The 19937-nt window shown below is 45.2% G+C and overlaps 1 protein-coding gene across 1 annotated transcript; it reads left to right on the top strand.

The window, feature by feature from the left end:
* The first annotated feature begins 1574 nt into the window (after positions 1-1574).
* Positions 1575-18970, top strand: LOC137159762 (olfactory receptor 52K1-like). The gene is made up of 3 exons (XM_067558240.1): positions 1575-1644; positions 16604-17441; positions 18886-18970. The coding sequence occupies exons 1-3, from the start codon at positions 1575-1577 to the stop codon at positions 18968-18970; spliced, it is 993 nt and encodes a 330-aa protein (XP_067414341.1).
* The last annotated feature ends 967 nt before the right edge of the window (positions 18971-19937 follow it).

Raw genomic sequence — 19937 nt, 5'->3', positions numbered from 1 at the left:
ACACATATGTTTAAGGGGATTTGGAGTGTAGGAATAGTATTGATATTAAGGTACCAGAAATGAATGTAATTGCAGTAGCACCAGGGCCCAGTGACCCACACTTTGAGGTGGCATGGGAGTGTATTTTTGCCTTATTTAAGCCGCCAGAAAGGCTGCAGTATTTTGAGTCCCTACAACTCTCCTGAGCTGTGCCCAGATCCATCTATCACCAGCTTACCCCGGCTGTTTGGTAGGCCCCAACTGGGTAAAAACCTCTTGATGAGCTAAGAGCACATTAACCATCGAGGGCAGAGAAGGGAACTCACCCCCACCCTTTTGTTCTTGGGACTTCTCTGAAGTAACTGAAATAAAATTGTTGAGACTGGTCAGGGTGTTATTTTTCTCCTTTTATTCTCTCTTCTTTTGTTATTGAAGGGACACCTTCAGATTGAGAGATAGAGATTTTAAAAGTTTAGAATATAATGGTTATTACTATAGTGTCTGAAAATTAGGCTAGCCAATAGAGTTTTATAGAGTTTAAGTTTGGAGTTTAAGTTCTTCATTTTGGATTTTAAGTAAGGTCATTTAGTGTTAAGATGAGTGAAGCAAGAGCTATATAGTTTGTGGGTGTCGACCACAGTACGTCTTTGGAGAATTATGCCAGGAAATACATTAAGGAACACAGAGAAGGTTTAGGACAACTAAGAGACAGTGGCATCATCTCTGAACATAGTAATCCATGAGGTTTTGTGAATCAGGTTTTTGATCAGAAGGTAGAACAAAAGAAAAGAAAGACTAAAGAGGTGAAAGGAATTGCTGTAGAATGTTTGCTGACAGCTTGTAGTTCACTTGGGCGGAAACTGAATAAGAAAATAGAGTTACTTAGAAAAGCCCAGCTAACTTTGGAGGAGAAAAAGAAAACTAACCGGAAGTTAACAAATTGGCTAAGTGAAGTTTCAGAGAACCGATTAGCTATTTTTAAAAAAGGACAGGAGTTGGGGAACACTTTAGAGCGAAGTTGGTATCAGGTGCAGGAAGCAGACAAGAAAATTCGTAGCTGGCAGGAACAGGCAGCTGCCAGCATAAGATCGCTAGATGACTATAGATCAGAGCGTGGTCGGTTGTTAGACTGAATCAGTGAGTTGGAAGGTCTACTAGATGGTTATGAATCAGAACATGGTCTGTTGTCATATCGAAATAGTGAGTTGGAAAAGCTTTGTGAGATGTCAGAGAGAGAGAAGATGAATCAGCCCACAGCATCGCCAGAGTATAGCAGGACTACAGAGACTTTGGCTGAGAGCTCCTTGAGAGAGAGAGTAAGCAGAGAGGTGCAGACAATGGCACAAGTAGTGAATGAGTTAGAGGACAATGGAGCATCGGTTCCTATCCCCATTGGTGTGGTAGAACCAACGGAGGTAAATCAACTTGCAGGACCAATGACTAGAAGTAGGGAGAGAGAGTTAGTTCAGTCTGACACGGTACCTTTAGAAGCAGAGTCGGAGGTTACGTCTCAGGAGTTGCAAGAAGAGTCAATAGAGGAAATTAGTGGTGAAGCAGTTGCAAGTGGTCTGTCAGAAGAAAAGGGAAGTCCTAGAATGGCACAGCAGGAGGAGGAGTCAGATGTCATCTCAGAGGAGGTGACTGGTGATGTACAGGATAAGACAGGTGGCGCAAAAGGGGAGGAGATATCTTCTTGTCCGTTAGCATCTGCTCTTGTGTACGGAATATGTATCATAGCAACCTTCAAAACTAAATCAGGAAATAAGAAATATGTACTGAACATAACTTTTGAGATGAAAGTTCAAGATCCAATTATTGATTATGATCACAACAATTCAATGCAGGATGATGTAATTCGTCCAGTGGTAGACCCAGGACCCACTAGTGGTCTTACCACAAAACTCATATCAATGGTATTGGTTAACCAAGTCTGATTCATGCATGTACCTGTAGTATTGAATCTGTCTAGTTGGTCACTGGGTGAATTTAGTTATTGCAAGCATACCAAAATGGCTTCTTTTTTCTCAGTGCTCCTTATAGATAAAGTTGCGGCTTACCAACAGCAAATGCAAGACATTACTCTGTTGGGAATGGGCAACAAATTCCATACCGTTAGACAGAAACACAGTTTAAATCCTCTTTGAATTTTGGGGTCTTTAACAGGACTATTCGGTTCAGGAATGTCAATCTGGAATCAAATGGATATTTGGAAAATTCACAGACACATAAATTATGTGTTACAGGGGGAAGTTTATCCAGGTAATCAACCCAATGTTTCAGGGAGTAAAAGGACTAGCTCAGGAGGAGTGATTCACAATTTATAATATGCATGACATAGCTCAATTGTTTAATGAAACCCAACTTAAAATTAATTAACTTTGAACCACTTTGAACAATGATAAGAAAAGGACCAATATCTAAGAAAGGAAATAATTTCCTCCTCATATGGAGAATATGTTACAAATACTATCACAGATACATTGCAAGCTCTAAAATTGGGGAAGGTTCCAGACCTAATCAAAGATAAATAATTACTAAGTTGGTATTGTCCTAAATGTTTTCAAGGGCTGAAAAGGGAGCGATCCACATGTTTGGATCTATGCCAGCATTTGTCATTGTGAGACATTTGTCATTTGTCAACAGTGAGACATATGGGATCTGTGACACCTCACCCCAACCGAGACAGTTGTTCTTTTTCGAAAGATTGTACAGCGGCACAATCCTTGTATGTCTCATTCACTATTTCTTTGCCGGTGTTTGACCCAGACAAGGATGTGCACAAGCAATTGGCAGCCATCCAGTCCATAGGTCACCTGGAAGATGAGAACGTGTCAATGTGCCTCCCGTGGTGGTCTATCACATTTCAACTCAGACCTGGAAAGTTCCACAGATGGTCTGTTGCTCTGAAAAAGGGCCTCAGTACATTTCTAGGTGTGATGTGTTTAAGACAGATACTGTCATGTGTGGATTACAGGGAGAATTACAAAACAAATCGTCCTTGTCATTCCTGGTGAGGCTGACGAAGTGGAGAACTCCAATGGAAAGGATGTCCTATGCTGTAAATGGCCAATTTTGCATGGTAACCAATCAAAGAAGGTACCACTATGATCTCTTGGAGTGTCAGGTCACAGACCCAAATTTTTGTTTTACTCCAAAGCAACCAGTGTTAATTGGAAATCAAGCAATTTCCCCTATCCCCTCTTTTGAGAACATCACTACCATTCTGTCTGACCCAGATTATCACGATTTAACTATCCAAAGTACACCAACCTTCCTTGTCTATATTCCCCCACCAGGGTTATCACTGAAATCATTATTGTCTCATAAAGAGACTCACCTCATACAATAATGATATGGATGAGGCCAAACAGGCTATTACTCAATTAATGGATGAAACCAAAGAACCTTCATCAGGCATCTTGGTAGAAGTTGGATTACAGGGATGCATTGTTGTACAGGGAATTGCAATAGGAATTATCTTCATTCTTTTAAGGACCAGAAAGGACCATAAATAACCAAGGTGAGATAAACGAACTCTCTGGAACCATCTGTTCCTGTGGGAAGGCTGGGAGCTATAGACTGTTTTGCCTGCCCCGCCCTGCCTGAGAGCCAGGGGCACCAGAGTGCTTGTCACCCCGCCCTTCTGAGGGCCAGGGCTAAAGACTTGTAAACTCGCACTGCTTATTCCCCTAAAGGGAGACACTGTGGCCTTCCTCGGAGCCTAGGCCCAAGGAAGGGTCGCGACGCCCCGGCCGGACCGTGCCACCGGCTTACACTAATATTGAAGTAATATATAGAAGAAGGGGATAGAAATCCAGACGTGGACGTCTTCCTGCCCAAATATTCCAGTGTGAAGGAACATTACAAGTTTGAATTTGGAGTCATTGACAGCTGACATAATGCACGGGGCAAGTCCAAAGTTACTAAAAAAGAAAAATGATGATATTTAACGAGAGATCATTCTGCTCTCAGTGCAAGACTTCAATGAGCCCACCTACAGAAGATAAGCAAAAATAGTCTTGGATTTACACCACCGATAGGAAGATAGGCTTTGCCAGACTGGATTGGACCTGTAAACCATCTAGCCCAGTATCCAATGGCCAGTACCAGATGCTTGCAAGGAAGGTAGAAGAAGCTCTGCAACAGAGAGCTGTGAGATAATCTGCTCCCAGAGAAAGTTTCCTCCTAACACACACTAGTTAGACAAATTTTATAATGTAAATGGGGAAAGTTGATATCTGCCCCAAGACTTTTAAAAAATATCTTCACTGCTCTAATTGTCCAACTTCTGAGTTTAGGAACATTGACTTCAACAGCGTCACACCAGATTTACATGTGTAAATTTGATGGGGAACCGGGCTCTATTAACTTTCACTTACCCAAATGTTCCCTGTGATACACTCTGACCCCCAAGAATTTCTCCAAGAGAAACTTCAGTGTTTTGCCTGGCCAGTGTTGAGTGAAGAGAAGGGTGATGGTGGTCAGGAACTCCCTCCTAAGTGGGATGAAGTCATCCATCTGCCATCCAGACCAGGAAACTAGAGAAGTGTGTTGCTTGCCTGAGCTAGGATTCAGGAAGTGACAGAGAGTTCCAAGACTCATCAAACCCTCAGACCACTACCCCTTCCTACTTCTTCACGTGAGCACCAATGATGGTGCCAAGAATGACCTTGAGCGGATCACTGCAGACTATGTGGCTCTGGGAAGATGGTTAAAGGATTTTGAAGTGCAAGTGGTGTTCTCGTCCATCCTCCCTGTTGAAGGAAAAGGCCCAGGTAGGGACCGTCACATTGTGGAAGTAAATGCGCGGTTACGCAGGTGGTGTCAGAGAGAGGGCTTAGGATTGTTTGATCATGGGATGTTGTTCTAGGAAGAAGGATTACTAGAAAGAGATGGGATTCACCTAACGAAGAGAGGGAAGAGCATCTTCACAGACAAAGGTAATTGGGGAAGTGGGACACCACGAGGAAGCAGAAGGAGGAGGGTGCAATAGGAGAGAGCTCCTGATTCGTACTGAGAAAATAGGGCAATCAGCAAGTTATTTCAAGTGCCTATACAGAAATGCAAGAAGCAGGAGGAATTGGAAGTCCTGGCACAGACAAGAAACTATGATATGATTGCAATAACCGAGACTTGGTGGGGTAACTCACATGACTGGAGCACTGTCATGGATGGGTTAAACTGTTCAGGGGCGAAAGGGTGGAGGAGTTGCACTGTATGTAAGAGAGCACTATGATTGCTCTGAGCTCCAGTATGAAACTGAAGATAAGCCAGTTGAGAGTCTCTGGAAACAACTACATAATTAATATAATTTATGCTCCATAATTTATGCTCCTTTCCATACCCAGAGTGCAGCCATAGACTAAGTCAGTGCAAGATTCATTGCTGTTATGAGAAAGAGGCAGATGATAGCACTCCAATGTCTTCAGGGGATATAGGAAGGGCCATGGCAACTGAATTTTCAGTGGAACATGATCAGTTTTCTATGAAAACCTACTCCCAAAAATGGATGAAAAGGAAATATTTTACTGTGGGTCAAAAGTTTTTATGGGGGGAAAATCCTCTGTTTTACAGGCCATCCTCAGTGTCTCTAGGGGGTTTACAGTCTGGAGATATTTCTCAGTACATTGCATCAGTAGTTGCAGCTGTAGGCCCTCATATGGGAACAACAGACAGCCAAATGTCAGGGGTGTTGCTATTTGGATCCCTGGCAGACTTCATCTTAGGGTCTCCCCCAGCCCCCTCCTCAGAGTATCTGAGCACATTGAATGTATTCATCCTCCCGCCACCTCTGTGAGGCAGGACAGGGCTATTATCCAATTGCAAAGAGGCTCAGAGATAGTTGGTGGCTTATCCACAGTCGCACAGTGCAAGGGAATGAACCCAGCTCTCCTGACATGCAAAGCAGTGCCCAAACCACAAAACCAGCCTCCCAGTTGGACCGGCTGGATTCTCTGCTCCCCCTGAGTTGCCCCACTGCAACTTGAGTCCATTGCTCCTAGTTCTGACATCTGCTACAATTGAGAACAGCCTAGCTCCATCCTCCCTGGAACCCCCTTTCCAGTATTTGAAGGCTGCTATCAAATCCCCCCTCATTCTCCTCTTCTGAAGACTAAACAAGCACAGTTCCGTCAGCCTCTCCTCAAAATTCATGTGCTCCATCCCCCTCATAATTTTTATTGCCCTCTGCTGGACTTTCTTTAACTTGTTTACATCCTTTTTGTAGTGGGGGGCCCAAAACTGGACACAGTACTATAAATGCGGCCTCACCAATGCCAAATGAGAGGAATAATCACTTTCCTCGATCTGCTGACAGTGCTCCTCACAATGTTAATAGGGATCCACTGCCCAGGTACCATGCACATGGTGGCTCGAGGAAGCCTTCTTGAACCATGCCGGTATTAGTGTAGCACTTTGAGAAGCCCCTGCCAACATTATGTCCTCTTCCTATTGAGGTATTAAAAAAAATTAAATATTTAATAACAAAGTCAAGCAACACTAGCAGTCCATGTTTACTTAACATTTTTTACACTACTTTAGTTATTTTAACACACCTGTACCCAAATTTCCATCTGTACATTTGGAAGCAATCAAGTTTTAATGGAAACCCCTTATTTCCTTTTATAATTTTGACTTATTGTTTGGTACTTAATTGATTCAAATTAGATTGTCCCTTTGCCTGCTGCCCGCATCAGTTATATATAATTAATTGTTTACAGACAATTATTTTAGGAAAAGGGCCCATTTTCCTTCAGAATAGCTGTAAAGACTACTGGGGACAAAAACATGGTAGTAGCCACTACCTGAGCCCTTTGTGTAATTTGTTTAACTAATAGGTTTTTACGCAATGTGACTGTACCAAATTATACATATATTTACCATATTGAATATTATCAAACCAATATATTTTTATAGCACTATTGCCATTTTACCATTTTTACAACTATTACTTTTTAAAAATTTCACAACATTCAACTGTTTAATTGTTTTTAACTTTTGATTAGGAGGCTGGAGCACAGGACTTGTGAGGAGAGGCTAAGGAAACTGGGCTTGTTTAGTCTGCAAAAGAGAAGATTGAGGGGGATTTGATAGCAGCCTTTAACTACCTGAAAGGGGGTTCCAGGGAGGATGGAGCTAGGCTGTTCTCAGTGGTGGCAGATAACAGAACAAGGAGCAATGGTCTCAAGTTGCAGGGCGTGAGGTCTAGGTTGGACATTAGGAAAAAGTTTTTCCCTAGGAGGGTGGTGAAGCACTGGAATGGGTTACCTAGGGAGGTGGTGGAATTTCCATCTTTAGAGGTTTTTAAGCTGAGCCTTGACAAAGCCCTGGTTGGGATGATATAGCTGAGGTTAGTCCTGCTTTGAGCAGGGGGTTGGACTAGATGACTTCCTGAGGTCCCTTCCAACTCTAATATTCTATGATTCTATGATAGTATTAACTTTTACAAAAGCTACCTTTAAACCCTCTTTTTTTTTAAATTACTTACTTTTGCATTTAATTAAACATATTTTAGCTTTATTATATTCTTATTTGCTGCCATAGCTTGAACATTTTACTGGCAACATAAGTATGTGATAGTAAACCCTTCATTCTTTTACTATATTTATCAGCCAATGTTTTTACTGAGCTACATTTGTAAGGTGACTTATTGTGATTGTAAAACTTGAGCCACCAAGTACAATGTTTGCAACACAGCTAGTTTAGTCTGTGGTTTGTTAAAAAAAACTTTTTTTTTTTACTTCTAAAGTGTATTGAAAATGCCCTTCATTAAAATTTCAGGGAAACAAAAATGCCAGCGGGGGAGGTGAAAAGCCACCAATTAGTTCTGTGAAATCATTTTAAAGTACAGGCTAATAGAAACAACATTCCTTTACATTCCAACTGCAGCTTTAACCCTTCGCTCTCAAACAAGAAGAAAAAGTGACAGGAAGGGGAGGGGGGAAAAGAAGCAGGGAAAAAGGGAGGGGGAGAAAGAAAAAGCAGAGAAAAACTTAGGAAGAAGTAAAACCTAAGCCAAAAAAGGTACAGAAAGCAACAGAAATCAGTGGGGCTCCTTAGAAGTGGGGCTCCTTGGAAATTTGCACCCCTAAGCCTTTATCCTGGCTCTGAGAGAAGAATGGGAGTTGCTGCCACAGCCACCGGAGTGAAACTCGGGGTGTCAGCAATCCTTGCCAGCTATCCCACGGCTGTGCTCCAGGATTTTTCTGCTAACATTCTTTGCTGATTAACTAGCTCCTCCAGATAAGATTGGCTGTCCCCATTTTGACAGACGCTGGGGCCCTCTTCTCCGTCCGACTGGGGACCAGTGAGAATTTGGATACCACAACAGTAGAAAAGATCAGTGTCGGGGGGGATTGGGAACAGTCATGATAGGACAAACAGGGTTATTGTGACTGAGTTTATCCTCATAGGCTGGGAAGGCACAGAGACTAGATGGAAGGGGAGGATAAAAAGGGGACAGGGTACAGAAGTTTGCTTTAAGGCATCCTCTTGACTCTTCAGGGCCAGGTTCTCTGACTTAACACAGTTAAAATTCTCCATATGGCTCTCAGTTATTTTAACCGCAAGCACACTGTGATGATTAACTGTGTGCTGCTCCTCCGTGATTTGTTGCAAGATTTTAACCAGGCTTCTAAGACTTGCAACTTCATTCCATAACCCAGACAAGCTCTCGGAGAGAGAGTTCACCAAAATAGCCTTTTCCTTGTCTTGGGAAAACTTGGATGTGAGGAAGGCTTCCACCCACCCCTGGATGGCTGGCCAGTCCTGACATCCCCTGGGAGACACCCCATCCAGCCCCCCACACTTCCCTACCAACTTAATATATTCCCTAACTGTGGTTACTATAAAGGGCCCATCCAACATACCCATATTCATGGCAAGGAGTGGTGATCAGGCTCTTTTCTCCCCTGTGATCCTGTTCATGATGCCAAATGTTAGAAATAACAAACAGGTTGTCCCTGGGGCGCACTGGGGGAGACGGAACCCTTTATTGCCTGCTCGTTCCACCTCAACGCTGCGAGTGAGCAACGAGGGGGTTACTTTACAATTCTTTTATCCGTAACAGTATGTAAATGTGTACATTTCCACCAACTCCCGATAAACCCTTATTTGGTTATATTGACACCTATAAAATGAATGTTAACAACTACATAATTAATATAATTACACCCGCTCCTGTTTGTTGTTTACAGGATTACCATACAGAGGTCAGGCACATCACCTTAAAACCTTTTAATTTTACCCTAACATTCTTTGAAGTAAAGGCATGCCAGGGGGAGAAGGAAGATAATGCTTTCTTCTCACCAAAAGACCTTGCACAGAAATAGCAATAGATATTTTATTAGACTCATTCCCAGCACAGATGGCCAGGAAGGGAGGAAAAGAAAAAAAAATAACAGAGTCTAACTAGAATTCTCACCAATTAACAGAAACAAGGTTTGCCCTCGCCTTGACCCCATTCCCTGTAGTTTAGGCCTAGCACTTGTCCCACTTTTAACTCTTTACTCTTCTATAGTGCTGTGTCTGGGCGACACCCTAGACAGGATGGCTGCAGCACTAGCCTGCTTAATGGCCCATTAAGGAAATTCACAGGTACAATGGGCCCAGGGGGAGAAGCCAAGGATATACCTGATGAGTCACCAGGACTTGCTCATGTGAGTCTGGACTCCATCTTATTCCTATAAAATTCCACAAGCAACATAGCAAAGGCCAAAGGACATAAAAGTCAGCTGCACCACATCCATTTTGTCTTCAGACTCCAGTCTACCTCTGGATCAACTCATCTTCAATTGAACTGAAGCTGTGAAACATAGGACTGAGACCCATCCAGGTGGTGGATGTATACCAGAGGGACTCTATAAGCCTGCAAACTCCCCAATTCCACTGGAAACCTGATGTATATGGACTTTCCAATAATTTGTATGTGTGTGATTGCGTTAATCCTTTAAAATTTCTCTTGTAGTTTGTTTCTTTCTTTTTATAATAAACCTTTAGTTTTATTTACTAAAGGATTGGCTGGCAGCATGGTATTTTGGGTAAGAACTAAACTTATATTGATCTGGTACTGTGGCTGACCCTTTGGGGTCAGGAGAAACTGTTTTGGTAAAGAGCATAGAGTTTTAAATAACTGATCTCTTTCCTAGACCTAGTGGCTGATTGGGAGCCAGAGACTGAAATGCAGTAAAGGGGGCTGTGTGTATTTTTATTTTGGCTTCTTGATAACCAGTGTGGGGAATCAGAAGCACTGTTTGTGGCTGGTTGGGAAGTCTGCCTTCAGTGTCAACCACCAGTGCTGGGGGAATCTGTTCTCCTTTTACAGCCTGCCCTGACCTTGGCATTTTCAGGTGGCTACCCTAGGCACAGACGGGTCACACCCTGAACACCTGTGTCTCCCACGTCTGTGTCATCCTGCTTTCCTACATATCAGGGATTTAATTGTTAGTGATATACAGATTTGTGAACAGCTCTTCTCCCTGGTTTCAGACTGTCTTAGGAAAGGTCTATTTGCTGATCCTGCCCCTGATGAACCCAATCATGTACAGCATGAAGACCAAACCAATTCATGTAAGGATTATTAGTGTGTTCATCAAGTATTTACAAAGACTCTGTGTTTGTGTAGAGCCAGGGGATGGGTGGGATGTTATCGCATAAAGAGCTGTATTGATGTAACCTCACACCTCAGAATTGCTGTGGATACAGTCAGTTCAGAGAAGGAAAGTGGATGTTTTGCCCCATTGTACATGACCTGCCACTGTCCCATCTCTGGTTAAACACCCAGGGGCCATGAGAAAAGCTGCAGAGCTGTTTTGCAGTTGCAGTCCTGGCTCTTCTTGAGCACTCTGGCTGCTGCGTGATCCATGAGAGCAGCACCAGCTGTGAGAGGGGCTTTTCCAGGGGCACAGCTGCCCACCCTTCTCCTGTGCCCTCACCCACGCGCTTGTGACTGAGTCTTCTCCAAGACAGGTTAAAAGCGGGAGCCACAAGAGAAGCCATTCAGGCAGCTCCCCAGCCCACGCATGGCTTTGCACACAGCACACCTGCGGAACCCATCCACGCACCGTGCTGGCCCCAGGCAAAGCACAGCTGTGTGTGTGAGTGAGAGTCGCACACACAGGAGTCATGACAAGAGACTCAGGCCCAGGGATCCCTCATCCAGGGCTTAATAATCAAACCTAGCTCTTATCTAGCACTTGTCAGCAAGAGACTGGCAAATTAAACAGTAATACGTGGGCACAGGACCACATGGGATTCCCCCAAGAGTCCTGAAGTTTCACTCAAACATGAAATTGTAGAACTACTGACTGTGGTATGTAACTTATCCTTTAAATCAGCTTTTGTACCAGATGACTTGGGGATAGCTAATGTGATGGCAATTTTTTAAAAAGGTTCCAGAGGCGATCTTGGCAATTAGAGACCATAAAGCAAAACTTCGGCACTAGGCAAATTCTTTGAATCTTTAGTAAACAACATAATTATCAGACACACAGAGGAGCACGATATCTTGGGGAAGAGTCAACATGGTTTATGTAAAGGGAAATCATGCCTGACTAATTGGGAAGAATTGGCAGGGGAAGTAGAAGTGGATGGTAACCTGGGCAGCAGTGACCATGAGATGGTCGAGTTCAGGATCCTGACAAAAGGAAGAAAGGAGAACAGCAGGATACGGCCCCTGGACTTCAGAAAAGCAGATTTTGACTCCCTCAGGGAGCTGATGGGCAGGATCCCCTGGGAGACTCATATGAGGGGGAAAGGAGTCCAGAAGAGCTGGCTGTATTTTAAAGAAAACTTATTGAGGGCGCAGGAACAAATAATTCTGATGTGCAGAGAGAATAGCAAATATGACACTAAACAACTCGGCTTAACAAAATCCATTTGAAGTGGATGGACAATGGGCACCTAATTTGCCTCTGAACATCTCCCTCCACCCTCCCTACCCCAATGACAGCCTGTGCAGTCACTGTAGCTGAGATAAAAAGACAAAGGCCGTCAGTCCACAGGCTACTGCGAATGTGCTTCCCCATGGCAGAATATTGTACCATGAGGGGTTGAGGACTAAGTTGGGGCAATCTGTATTGCCCTCTGTCAGAGGCTAGCGGACGGGAGGGACTGTTACTCAGTGTGGAAATCCTACGATTGAAACAAGGATGCACAAGAGCCTGTCCACGTGCACGTCACGGTCTCAGGGATTCAGCACCAGGCTCATCAGCCGGTAGTAACAGCAGATGCTCAGGTTCTATGACAATGAGCAGCAGCACAGAAATGCTGATAGATAAATGAACACATCTAACCCTCCGCTCTTCTTTTCTCTCTGAGGTTTTAGCAGTGCAGGACAACTCTAGCAAGTCTGCAAGTCTCAGTTTGCCCTGACAATCAGAGCCTCTGTTATCAGTGAATCATTTCTTCACTCCCAGGGGAGGCTCTTACACTAAAATTCTCCAGGGTCTGTTTTCAGCTCTTCCCACTGCTCATGGAGCACAGGGAATCCTTCCGTAGTCCTGGCCAACCTGAGAATCCGCAGGGACTGCACAGGGGCTTCATAAAGGTCCCTGTCCAGCACTGTGACTTTCAGATGTGAGATTCGTACACTGATTTTCAGATCACAGTAAGGAGATGTCCTCTCTGCTGCAGGGATTCCGGTGAGTTGCCTGTTTTTCCAATAAACTTAGTGCTAAGGGTTCAGGAAGAGTTCAAAGGAAGAACAATCTGGGCAGGAATTCTCCAGCATGTAGACTGGAACTGTTTGGTGTTGTGAGAAACTCCATGGGATTTAAATAGGGAGCTAAAGATTTATTGTAAGTCATTGAGACAAATATTTCTTTTAAGATAATTTCCTTGTCTCATCCTGTCTCCTTCTAACTGACTTAGTATCTTCCTTTTTTTTTGGTCAGTGTGTTTTTTTTCTCTGGTTCTCTCAAGTTTTCCAATTCAGCAACTTTATTGCCAGGTTAATACATGTAGCCTCTGTAGTGGGTATCTGTGATACCCGAGTTTTCGGAACATGAATGGGTCAACCAGTGTTTCACAGACTGGCCAGATTCTGCCCTTACATTCTGCCTTCAGTGGCTCACTGCAGATTGACACTGGCATCACTGATTTAAGCAAAATCAGGACCCCTGTGTTTTGAAATCCCCATCTTTCATGCTTGCTCTCAGGATGCCAAATAAATTGGGATCTTCCTTCAGACTCTTTCAGCACCTTAACAGAATAGCTCTCGCTGATGCAGGACCTGAAGCCAGGATCTTCACAGCAGGGAGTCTAAAGTTCCACACTAAGGGTGAAATCTTCATCCCATTTGGATCAATGGCAAAACTCCCGTCAGGGCCATCATTTCACCTTAAACCCACATTTAGGGACTTAAATAAATGGCCTGATTTCACCGGCCATGAGCCTCCAGTGACTCCTACTGGAGTCATCCTGCGGCCCCTAAGGATGGGTGAGCTCATCTGGACCAGAGGAGAACTGGGAGGAGAGTAGATGAAATCTTAAACTCACAGCTTATAGATTCAAAAGAAAGAGAGTAAAAATTTGGTTGGGGGGGGGCGGCAGTCTGCTCTCTCTGTTCCTGTGTCTCTGGTTCCATACAGGATGAGAAAAACCAAAATTCAGTAAAAATAAAAGCATGTTTTTGACTTAGAGGAAAACAGGCAGCATTGGAAATCTCAGTGGGGGAGATCCAAGCACACAGTGTGTGTGTGATGGGGGCGGGACGTGCAGTATCCAGATCGCAGTGGCACAGAGTCCTGACACAGGGCGAAACAGGGAATGGACATCCCGCCTAATTCACAAACCAAAAAGGTGTAACTAGGCCTCCTGCTATTTCCCGGGGCATGGGGATGTCTCAGACTGTAATATAATGTGGACACACTGCAGTAGATTGTCTTTGACACCTTCCTCCATCCAGCCCATCCCTCCTCCTGTGACCAGTCCTATAACAGCCTCATGGCAACTTCAGCTATTGCCAACATGGAAAAACAACAGCAGGAAGTTGTGTCTGGGTTTCCAGCTGGTGGGAATATGCTAAAGGTCTGTGTTGTTTTGAGGAAGAATTACTTCCGCTGGTTCCTTTTAGTCTCCACATTCTCTCTCCCCTCCCCTCTGGTCTTTCCCTTTCTCCTTCCCTGCACACGCTGACTTGCTCCTGGGATTCCCTTCAGCCTTGGACATGCTGTGCAGGCTGCTCCTCCTCCATCCCACCTTTTCCAGGCGCAGCCAGATCCAGAGTTTAACCTAGGCTGTGCTGATATTTCTATGATCTGTCACTGTGTGGTGTGTCCGGCACCTGGTGTTGGTCCTGGGTGAGTGAGATCACTGTGTGGCAGGGCAAAGGGCTGTGGGGGGTAATTAGGGGGGTGTAGACGGACAGGTGGGCAGCACTGCTGAAATTCAGTTTTTCTTCTGATTGTTGGTCTCAGGACCGTGCTGGGAGCTTCTCTGGCCCTGAGTGTGTTTGGGGAGGTCTCAGAGAATTGCAGCCTGGGTGTCACAACCTTTCCTCATTTTTTTCCAATTTTTTTTTTTGGTTGTTGAATATTAATGAACTTCAGGCATTTCCCCAGTGGAAAGAACCATTGATCTTTGCTCCTCAGCTGGTTCCGTCTCCCATCAGGTCTGACCATGTCTATAATCTCCTTTCCCCTCCCAGGCTGCCCCAATTCCAACACTATGCTGGCGCCAGCATCTTCTCCAGGCTTCCCAGTCACCCATGGTCCCCACATCCTCTGAACTGCCCCAAGCTCCCCATAGCTTTTCCTCTGCAGGGGTGAGGAGCCCCAGTCTGCCCTGTCCCTTGCTAGGGGGGATCAGTGATGGTTTCTCTCTGGTGAGAACGTCACACACACAGTGGCAGATGACAAGGCACCTGTGCTGTGCTGCTGCTCTTGTTGCTCCCACACACACCATGTGGGGCTTTGGGGGCCGCTACACAGGAACAACGAGCAAGCTGAGAAGTCTGCACAGTATATAATGAGAGTTCGCAATGCTGGATCATGTCAATGCCTAGGTAAATACAGCTGCCACGTGCAGGAGCTCCTGGCCGTTGGCTGACACAGTGAAGCAGAAATCTGGCACCCTCTGGGATCATTTGTTAGTCAGCTCTGTTAGCCATTAATAGGACAATTGTACATACATTCCTCAGGGCAGAGATTTTATGGGGTCATGTCAGTATTATTCTCATCCGAAATATTCATCCATGCCATGTCTCACGGGATGCCTCACCCCTGTGAAAAAGACACCAGAGTATTGTTTTCAAGGCTCCAAAGTCACATGACATTTTTTTCCTCCTGGGGCTAAATTCAGCACTGTCATGAGTAAAAAAATGCCTTCAGTAAAGTCAGGAACCAGCTTGCAGGCAAAATGCCTCCAGCTGACTCCTGTATGTGCTGCAGGGATGTGTTCCCAATTTCCCAGGGCAGAAGGCACCACTGTGATCATCTAGTCTGATCTCCTTTGTAGAACAGGCCAGAGACCTGCTCAAAGGAATTCCTAGAGCAGAGCTTATAGAGAAACATTCAACCTTGTTTTAGAAATTCTCAGTGACGGAAAATCTGCCATGACCCTTGGTAAACTGCTCCAATGGTTAATTACTCTCTCTGTTTAAAAAGTGAACACCTCATTTATAGTCAGAATTTGTCTAACTTCAACTTCCAGGCATTGAAGGTGTTAGACTTTTCTATGCTAGCCTGAAAACCTCATTCTTCAATATTTCTTACCTATGTGGCTATTTGTAGACTGTTATCAAGTCACCCCTAAACCATCTCTCTTAGACTCAAAGAGCTTAATCTATTTAGTCTGTCACTGTAAGGCAGGATTTCTAATCTTTAAAGATTCTTCTGGCTCTTCTGTGAATCCTCTTCAGCGTATCAACATCCAACTTTAATTGTGGACACTAGAACTGGACACATTAGTCCAGCAGCAGTTGCACCAGTGCCAGGGAAAGAGGTAAAACAATTTCTCTACCTCAACTTGAGATTCCCCTGTTTATCATCCAAGGATCACTAGCTCTTTTGGTCACAGGATCACACTGGGAACTCATGTTTAGCTAATTATTCCTTCACGCTCCCAAAATCTTGTTCAGAGTCACTGTTCCCACGGTACAATCCCCCATTCTGTAAGTATCGTCTTCCTTCTTTGTTCATAGATGCATACATCTACAGAGCTATATTAGAACACAGATTGTTTGCTTTGACCCAGTTTAGCAACCAATCCAGTTCGCTGGGAATCTTTCACCTGGCACCACTGAGAAGAGCCTAGCTCCATCCTTCCAGGAGCCCCCCTTCAGTCAGTTGAAGGCTGCTATCAAATCCCCCCTTGTTTTTTCTTCAGCAAACTGAACAAGCCTAGTTCCCTCAGCCTCTCCTCATAAGTCATGTGCTCCAGCCCCCTAATCATTTTTGTTGCCCTCCGCTGGACTCTTTCCAATTTCCCCACATCCTTCCTGTAATGGGGGGCTCAAAATTGGACACAGTACTCCAAATGTGGCCTCACCAGTGCCGAATTGAGGGGAATAATGTCACCACCTCACTGCTCACCCCTCTTGCTAGATTGTTAGTAACTATAAAATATTTTCCATAGTATTTGTTACCAAGTGCCTAATCCCCCTCGCTGTGTTTCTCTCCCTTCACAGGAACCCTGAGCATTTCTGAGCCTGATTGGTGCCTCGACCCTCTCATGTTGGCTTCCAACCTCACCCCCTCTAACTCGTCAACATTCATTTTAAACGGCATCCCGGGGCTGGAAGATGCCCACATCTGGATTTCCATCCCTTTTTCTATGTTTTACATCATCTGCCTATTGGGAAATTCCACGGTTCTGTTTGTTGTTGGTAAAGAGCAGACCCTGCACAAGCCCATGTTCCTGCTGCTCTGCATGCTGGCACTCACAGACATCGGCCAGTCTACCTGCATCGCGCCGAAGGCACTGAGCATATTTTGGTTCCGATCCAAAGTCATCACTGTGGATGGTTGTATTACCCAGATTTTCTTCCTTTACGTGCTTGGTGTTACGCAATCAGCCCTCCTCGTGATAATGGCCTTCGATCGCTACGTAGCCATATGTAACCCTCTGAGATACGCCACCATCCTTACCAACACACGAATCACTAATCTAGGGCTAGTGGGTTTTTTTATAGCTGTGCTCTTGGTTCTGCCCATGACCCTACTTCTGTGGAGGCTGCCATTCTGCTCAAACCGCGTTATCCCCCACACGTTCTGCGAGCACATCGCTGTGGTGAAGATCTCATGTGGGGACACCACAATCAACCAAATGTACAGTCTGGTGATAACATTAGGGGTCATCGGGTTAGACCTGATACTCGTTGGCCTGTCCTACGGGCTGATCATCAGGGCCGTCCTCAGACTCTCCACCAAAAAAGCCAACCGGAAAGCCCTCAGCACCTGCACACCCCACATCTGTGTGTTGCTGATGTCTTGTACTCCCTTCCTCTTCTCTACCCTGACACACAGGTTTGGTCAGGGCATCGCTGCCCACGTTCACATCCTCTTGGCCAACCTCTATCTGCTTGTGCCCCCCATGCTCAACCCTATCATTTATGGGGTCAAAAACAAAGAGCTTCGTGACAAAGTGGGAAAATACACTTGCAGAATGTGATCGCCTGCGGCCACTGGCTTTAAACCTGTGTGACAGGAGGGGGAAAGGATATGTCCTCCTTAATCAAGGATGCTCTGCCCCTATTTGGCTGAGCTCGGCCGTGTGGAGTTCACAGTCTGAGAAATTCCTCACACCTGATGTCTTATCCCTCCATCACCAAGCACTGCCCTCTCCGACCATCACCTGATCTCTTTCAGCTTCGGCAGTGTCATCCCCCACCCCAACATACCCGGTCACTTGGCCTTTCCATGATTTCCCGACCACCAGCACTGATAGTGTCTCATAAGCTCTCTATGTTTGTTGATTCTCACCATTCCTCACTCTCCTTCATCTTTCACTCATTTCCCCCTCTCTGCCATCAAAAGGTCTCCAACCCTGAAACCCACCAGGCCCCAACAATCTCTTCCAGTCCTGAGTCTCCCCAAATTGGCATAATAAAAGATGTGGACAAACTGGAGAAAGTCCAGCAGAGGGCAACAAAAATGATGAGGGGGCTGGAGCACATCACTTCTGAGGAGAAGCTGAGGGAACTGGGCTTGTTTAATCTGCAGAAAAGAAGAATGAGGGGGGATTTGATAGCAGACTTGAACTCCCTGAAAGTGGGTTCCAGGGAAGAGGAGCTAAGCTTTTCTCAATGGTAGCAGATGTCATAACTAGGAACAATGGTCTCAAGTTGCAGTGGGGCAGCTCTGGGGGAGTGAGAATCCATCCTTTCCATCTGGGAGCCTGGTCCTGTGGTTTGGGCACTTGTCCGCCACTCAGGAGAGCTGGGTTTGGTTCCCTTTGCCTGTTTGATTGTGGGCAAGCCACCAACTGTCTCTGAGCTCCTGCATAAGCAGATAATAGCCCTGTCCTGCCTCACAAGTGGTGGGAGGATAAATACATTCAAGGTGCTCAGTTACTCTTAGGAGGGGGCCAGAGGAGACCCTAAGATCAGGTCTGTCAGGGATCCAAAGATCAACACCCCTGACATTTGTCTGTCTGATGCTCCAATATGAGGGCCTACAGCTCCCAGTACTGATGCAATACTGGGAAATATTTGCAGACTATATATCCCCTAGAGACACTGAGGGACTGATTCTGATAACACTCAATCTGATGCCGATAACTACAATAGTTTTCATTCCATGATTCTGTAAAGGCAGCTGGAAAATAGCATCACACCTCACCCATGTCAGCTTCCAACAACAGCAGCTTCAGTGCTTCCAGCTTCATCTTGATTGGAATCCCAGGTCTCAAAGCAGCCCATGTCTGGCTGGCGTTCCTTCTGTGCTCATTGCACCTCTTCTCTGTCATCAGGTATTGTAGCACTCTTTGTATCATTAATGCCGAGCAAAGCCAGCAGGCCAAGTTTGAGTGGGTGGCTTTGCGACCCCATGAGTGAGAGGGTTTGCCAGTGGGTGCATGGGGTTGCAACACTGCTCAAGTTTTTCCTGGCTGCTCCTCCATGAGATTAGCAGAGATGGGCTCCACTGTTACAACACCCTGCTCTGGCTGACCAGAGGTGTATGGTCAGGTAACACGAGTCACGGAAGATAATGGTTTGAGCAAGAGCTGGGCTGGAAAACAGAGGATTTTCACCCCATGAAAAATTTTGACCCACGGTAAAATGTTTCCTTTTCATCCATTTTTGGGGGTGGGTTTTCAAAGAAAACTGATCATTTTCCACTGAAAACTCAGTTGCCATGGCCCTGCACATATTTCCTGAAGAAATTGGAGTCTTGTCATCTGCCTTTTTCTCATAACAGCAATGAATCTTGCATTGACTGAATCTATGGCTGTATAGAGTGTATGGAAAGGTGTAAACCTCCCACCCAGTCTATGCCTCACCAGTTACTCTAACCATAGAATCATAGAATATTAGAGTTGGAAGGGACCTCAGGAGGTCATCTAGTCCAAGCCCCTGCTCAAAGGAGGACTAACCTCAACTATATCATCCCAACCAGGGCTTTGTCAAGCCTCAGCTTAAAAACCTCTAAGGATGGAGATTCCACCACCTCCCTCAGTAACTCATTCCAGTGCTTCACTACCCGCCTAGTAAAAAACTTTTTCCTAATGTCCAACCTAGACCTCGTGCCCTGCAACTTAAGACCGTTGCTCCTTGTTCTGTCATCTGCCACCACCGAGAACAGCCTGGCCCCATCCTCCCTGGAACCCCCTTTCAGGTAGTTAAAGGCCGCTATCAAATCCTCCCCTCATTCTTCTCTTTTGCAGACTAAACAAGCCCAGTTCCCTCAGCTCTCCTCATAAGTCCTGTGCTCCAGCCCCCTAATCATTTTGGTTGTCCACCGCTGGACTCTCTCCAACTTGTCTACATCCTTTTTGTAGTGGGGGGCCCAAAACTGGACACA

This window comes from Emydura macquarii, unplaced genomic scaffold (assembly GCF_026122565.2).
Source record: "Emydura macquarii macquarii isolate MOO-44397 ecotype Brisbane River unplaced genomic scaffold, CSIRO-AGI_Emac_v2 contig_1882, whole genome shotgun sequence".
NCBI lineage: Eukaryota > Metazoa > Chordata > Testudines > Chelidae > Emydura > Emydura macquarii.
This window is presented reverse-complemented; position numbering and strand designations above follow the sequence as displayed.

Coding starts and splice junctions, on each gene's coding strand:
- LOC137159762 (XM_067558240.1), top strand. CDS start 1,575: ATGGCACAGCAGGAGGAGGAGTCAGATGTCATCTCAGAGGAGGTGACT. Junction 1,645..16,603: donor TGATGTACAGGATAAGACAG/GTGGCGCAAAAG, acceptor CTCCCTTCACAG/GAACCCTGAGCATTTCTGAG. Junction 17,442..18,885: donor TTCTCTACCCTGACACACAG/GTTTGGTCAGGG, acceptor CTCTGTCATCAG/GTATTGTAGCACTCTTTGTA.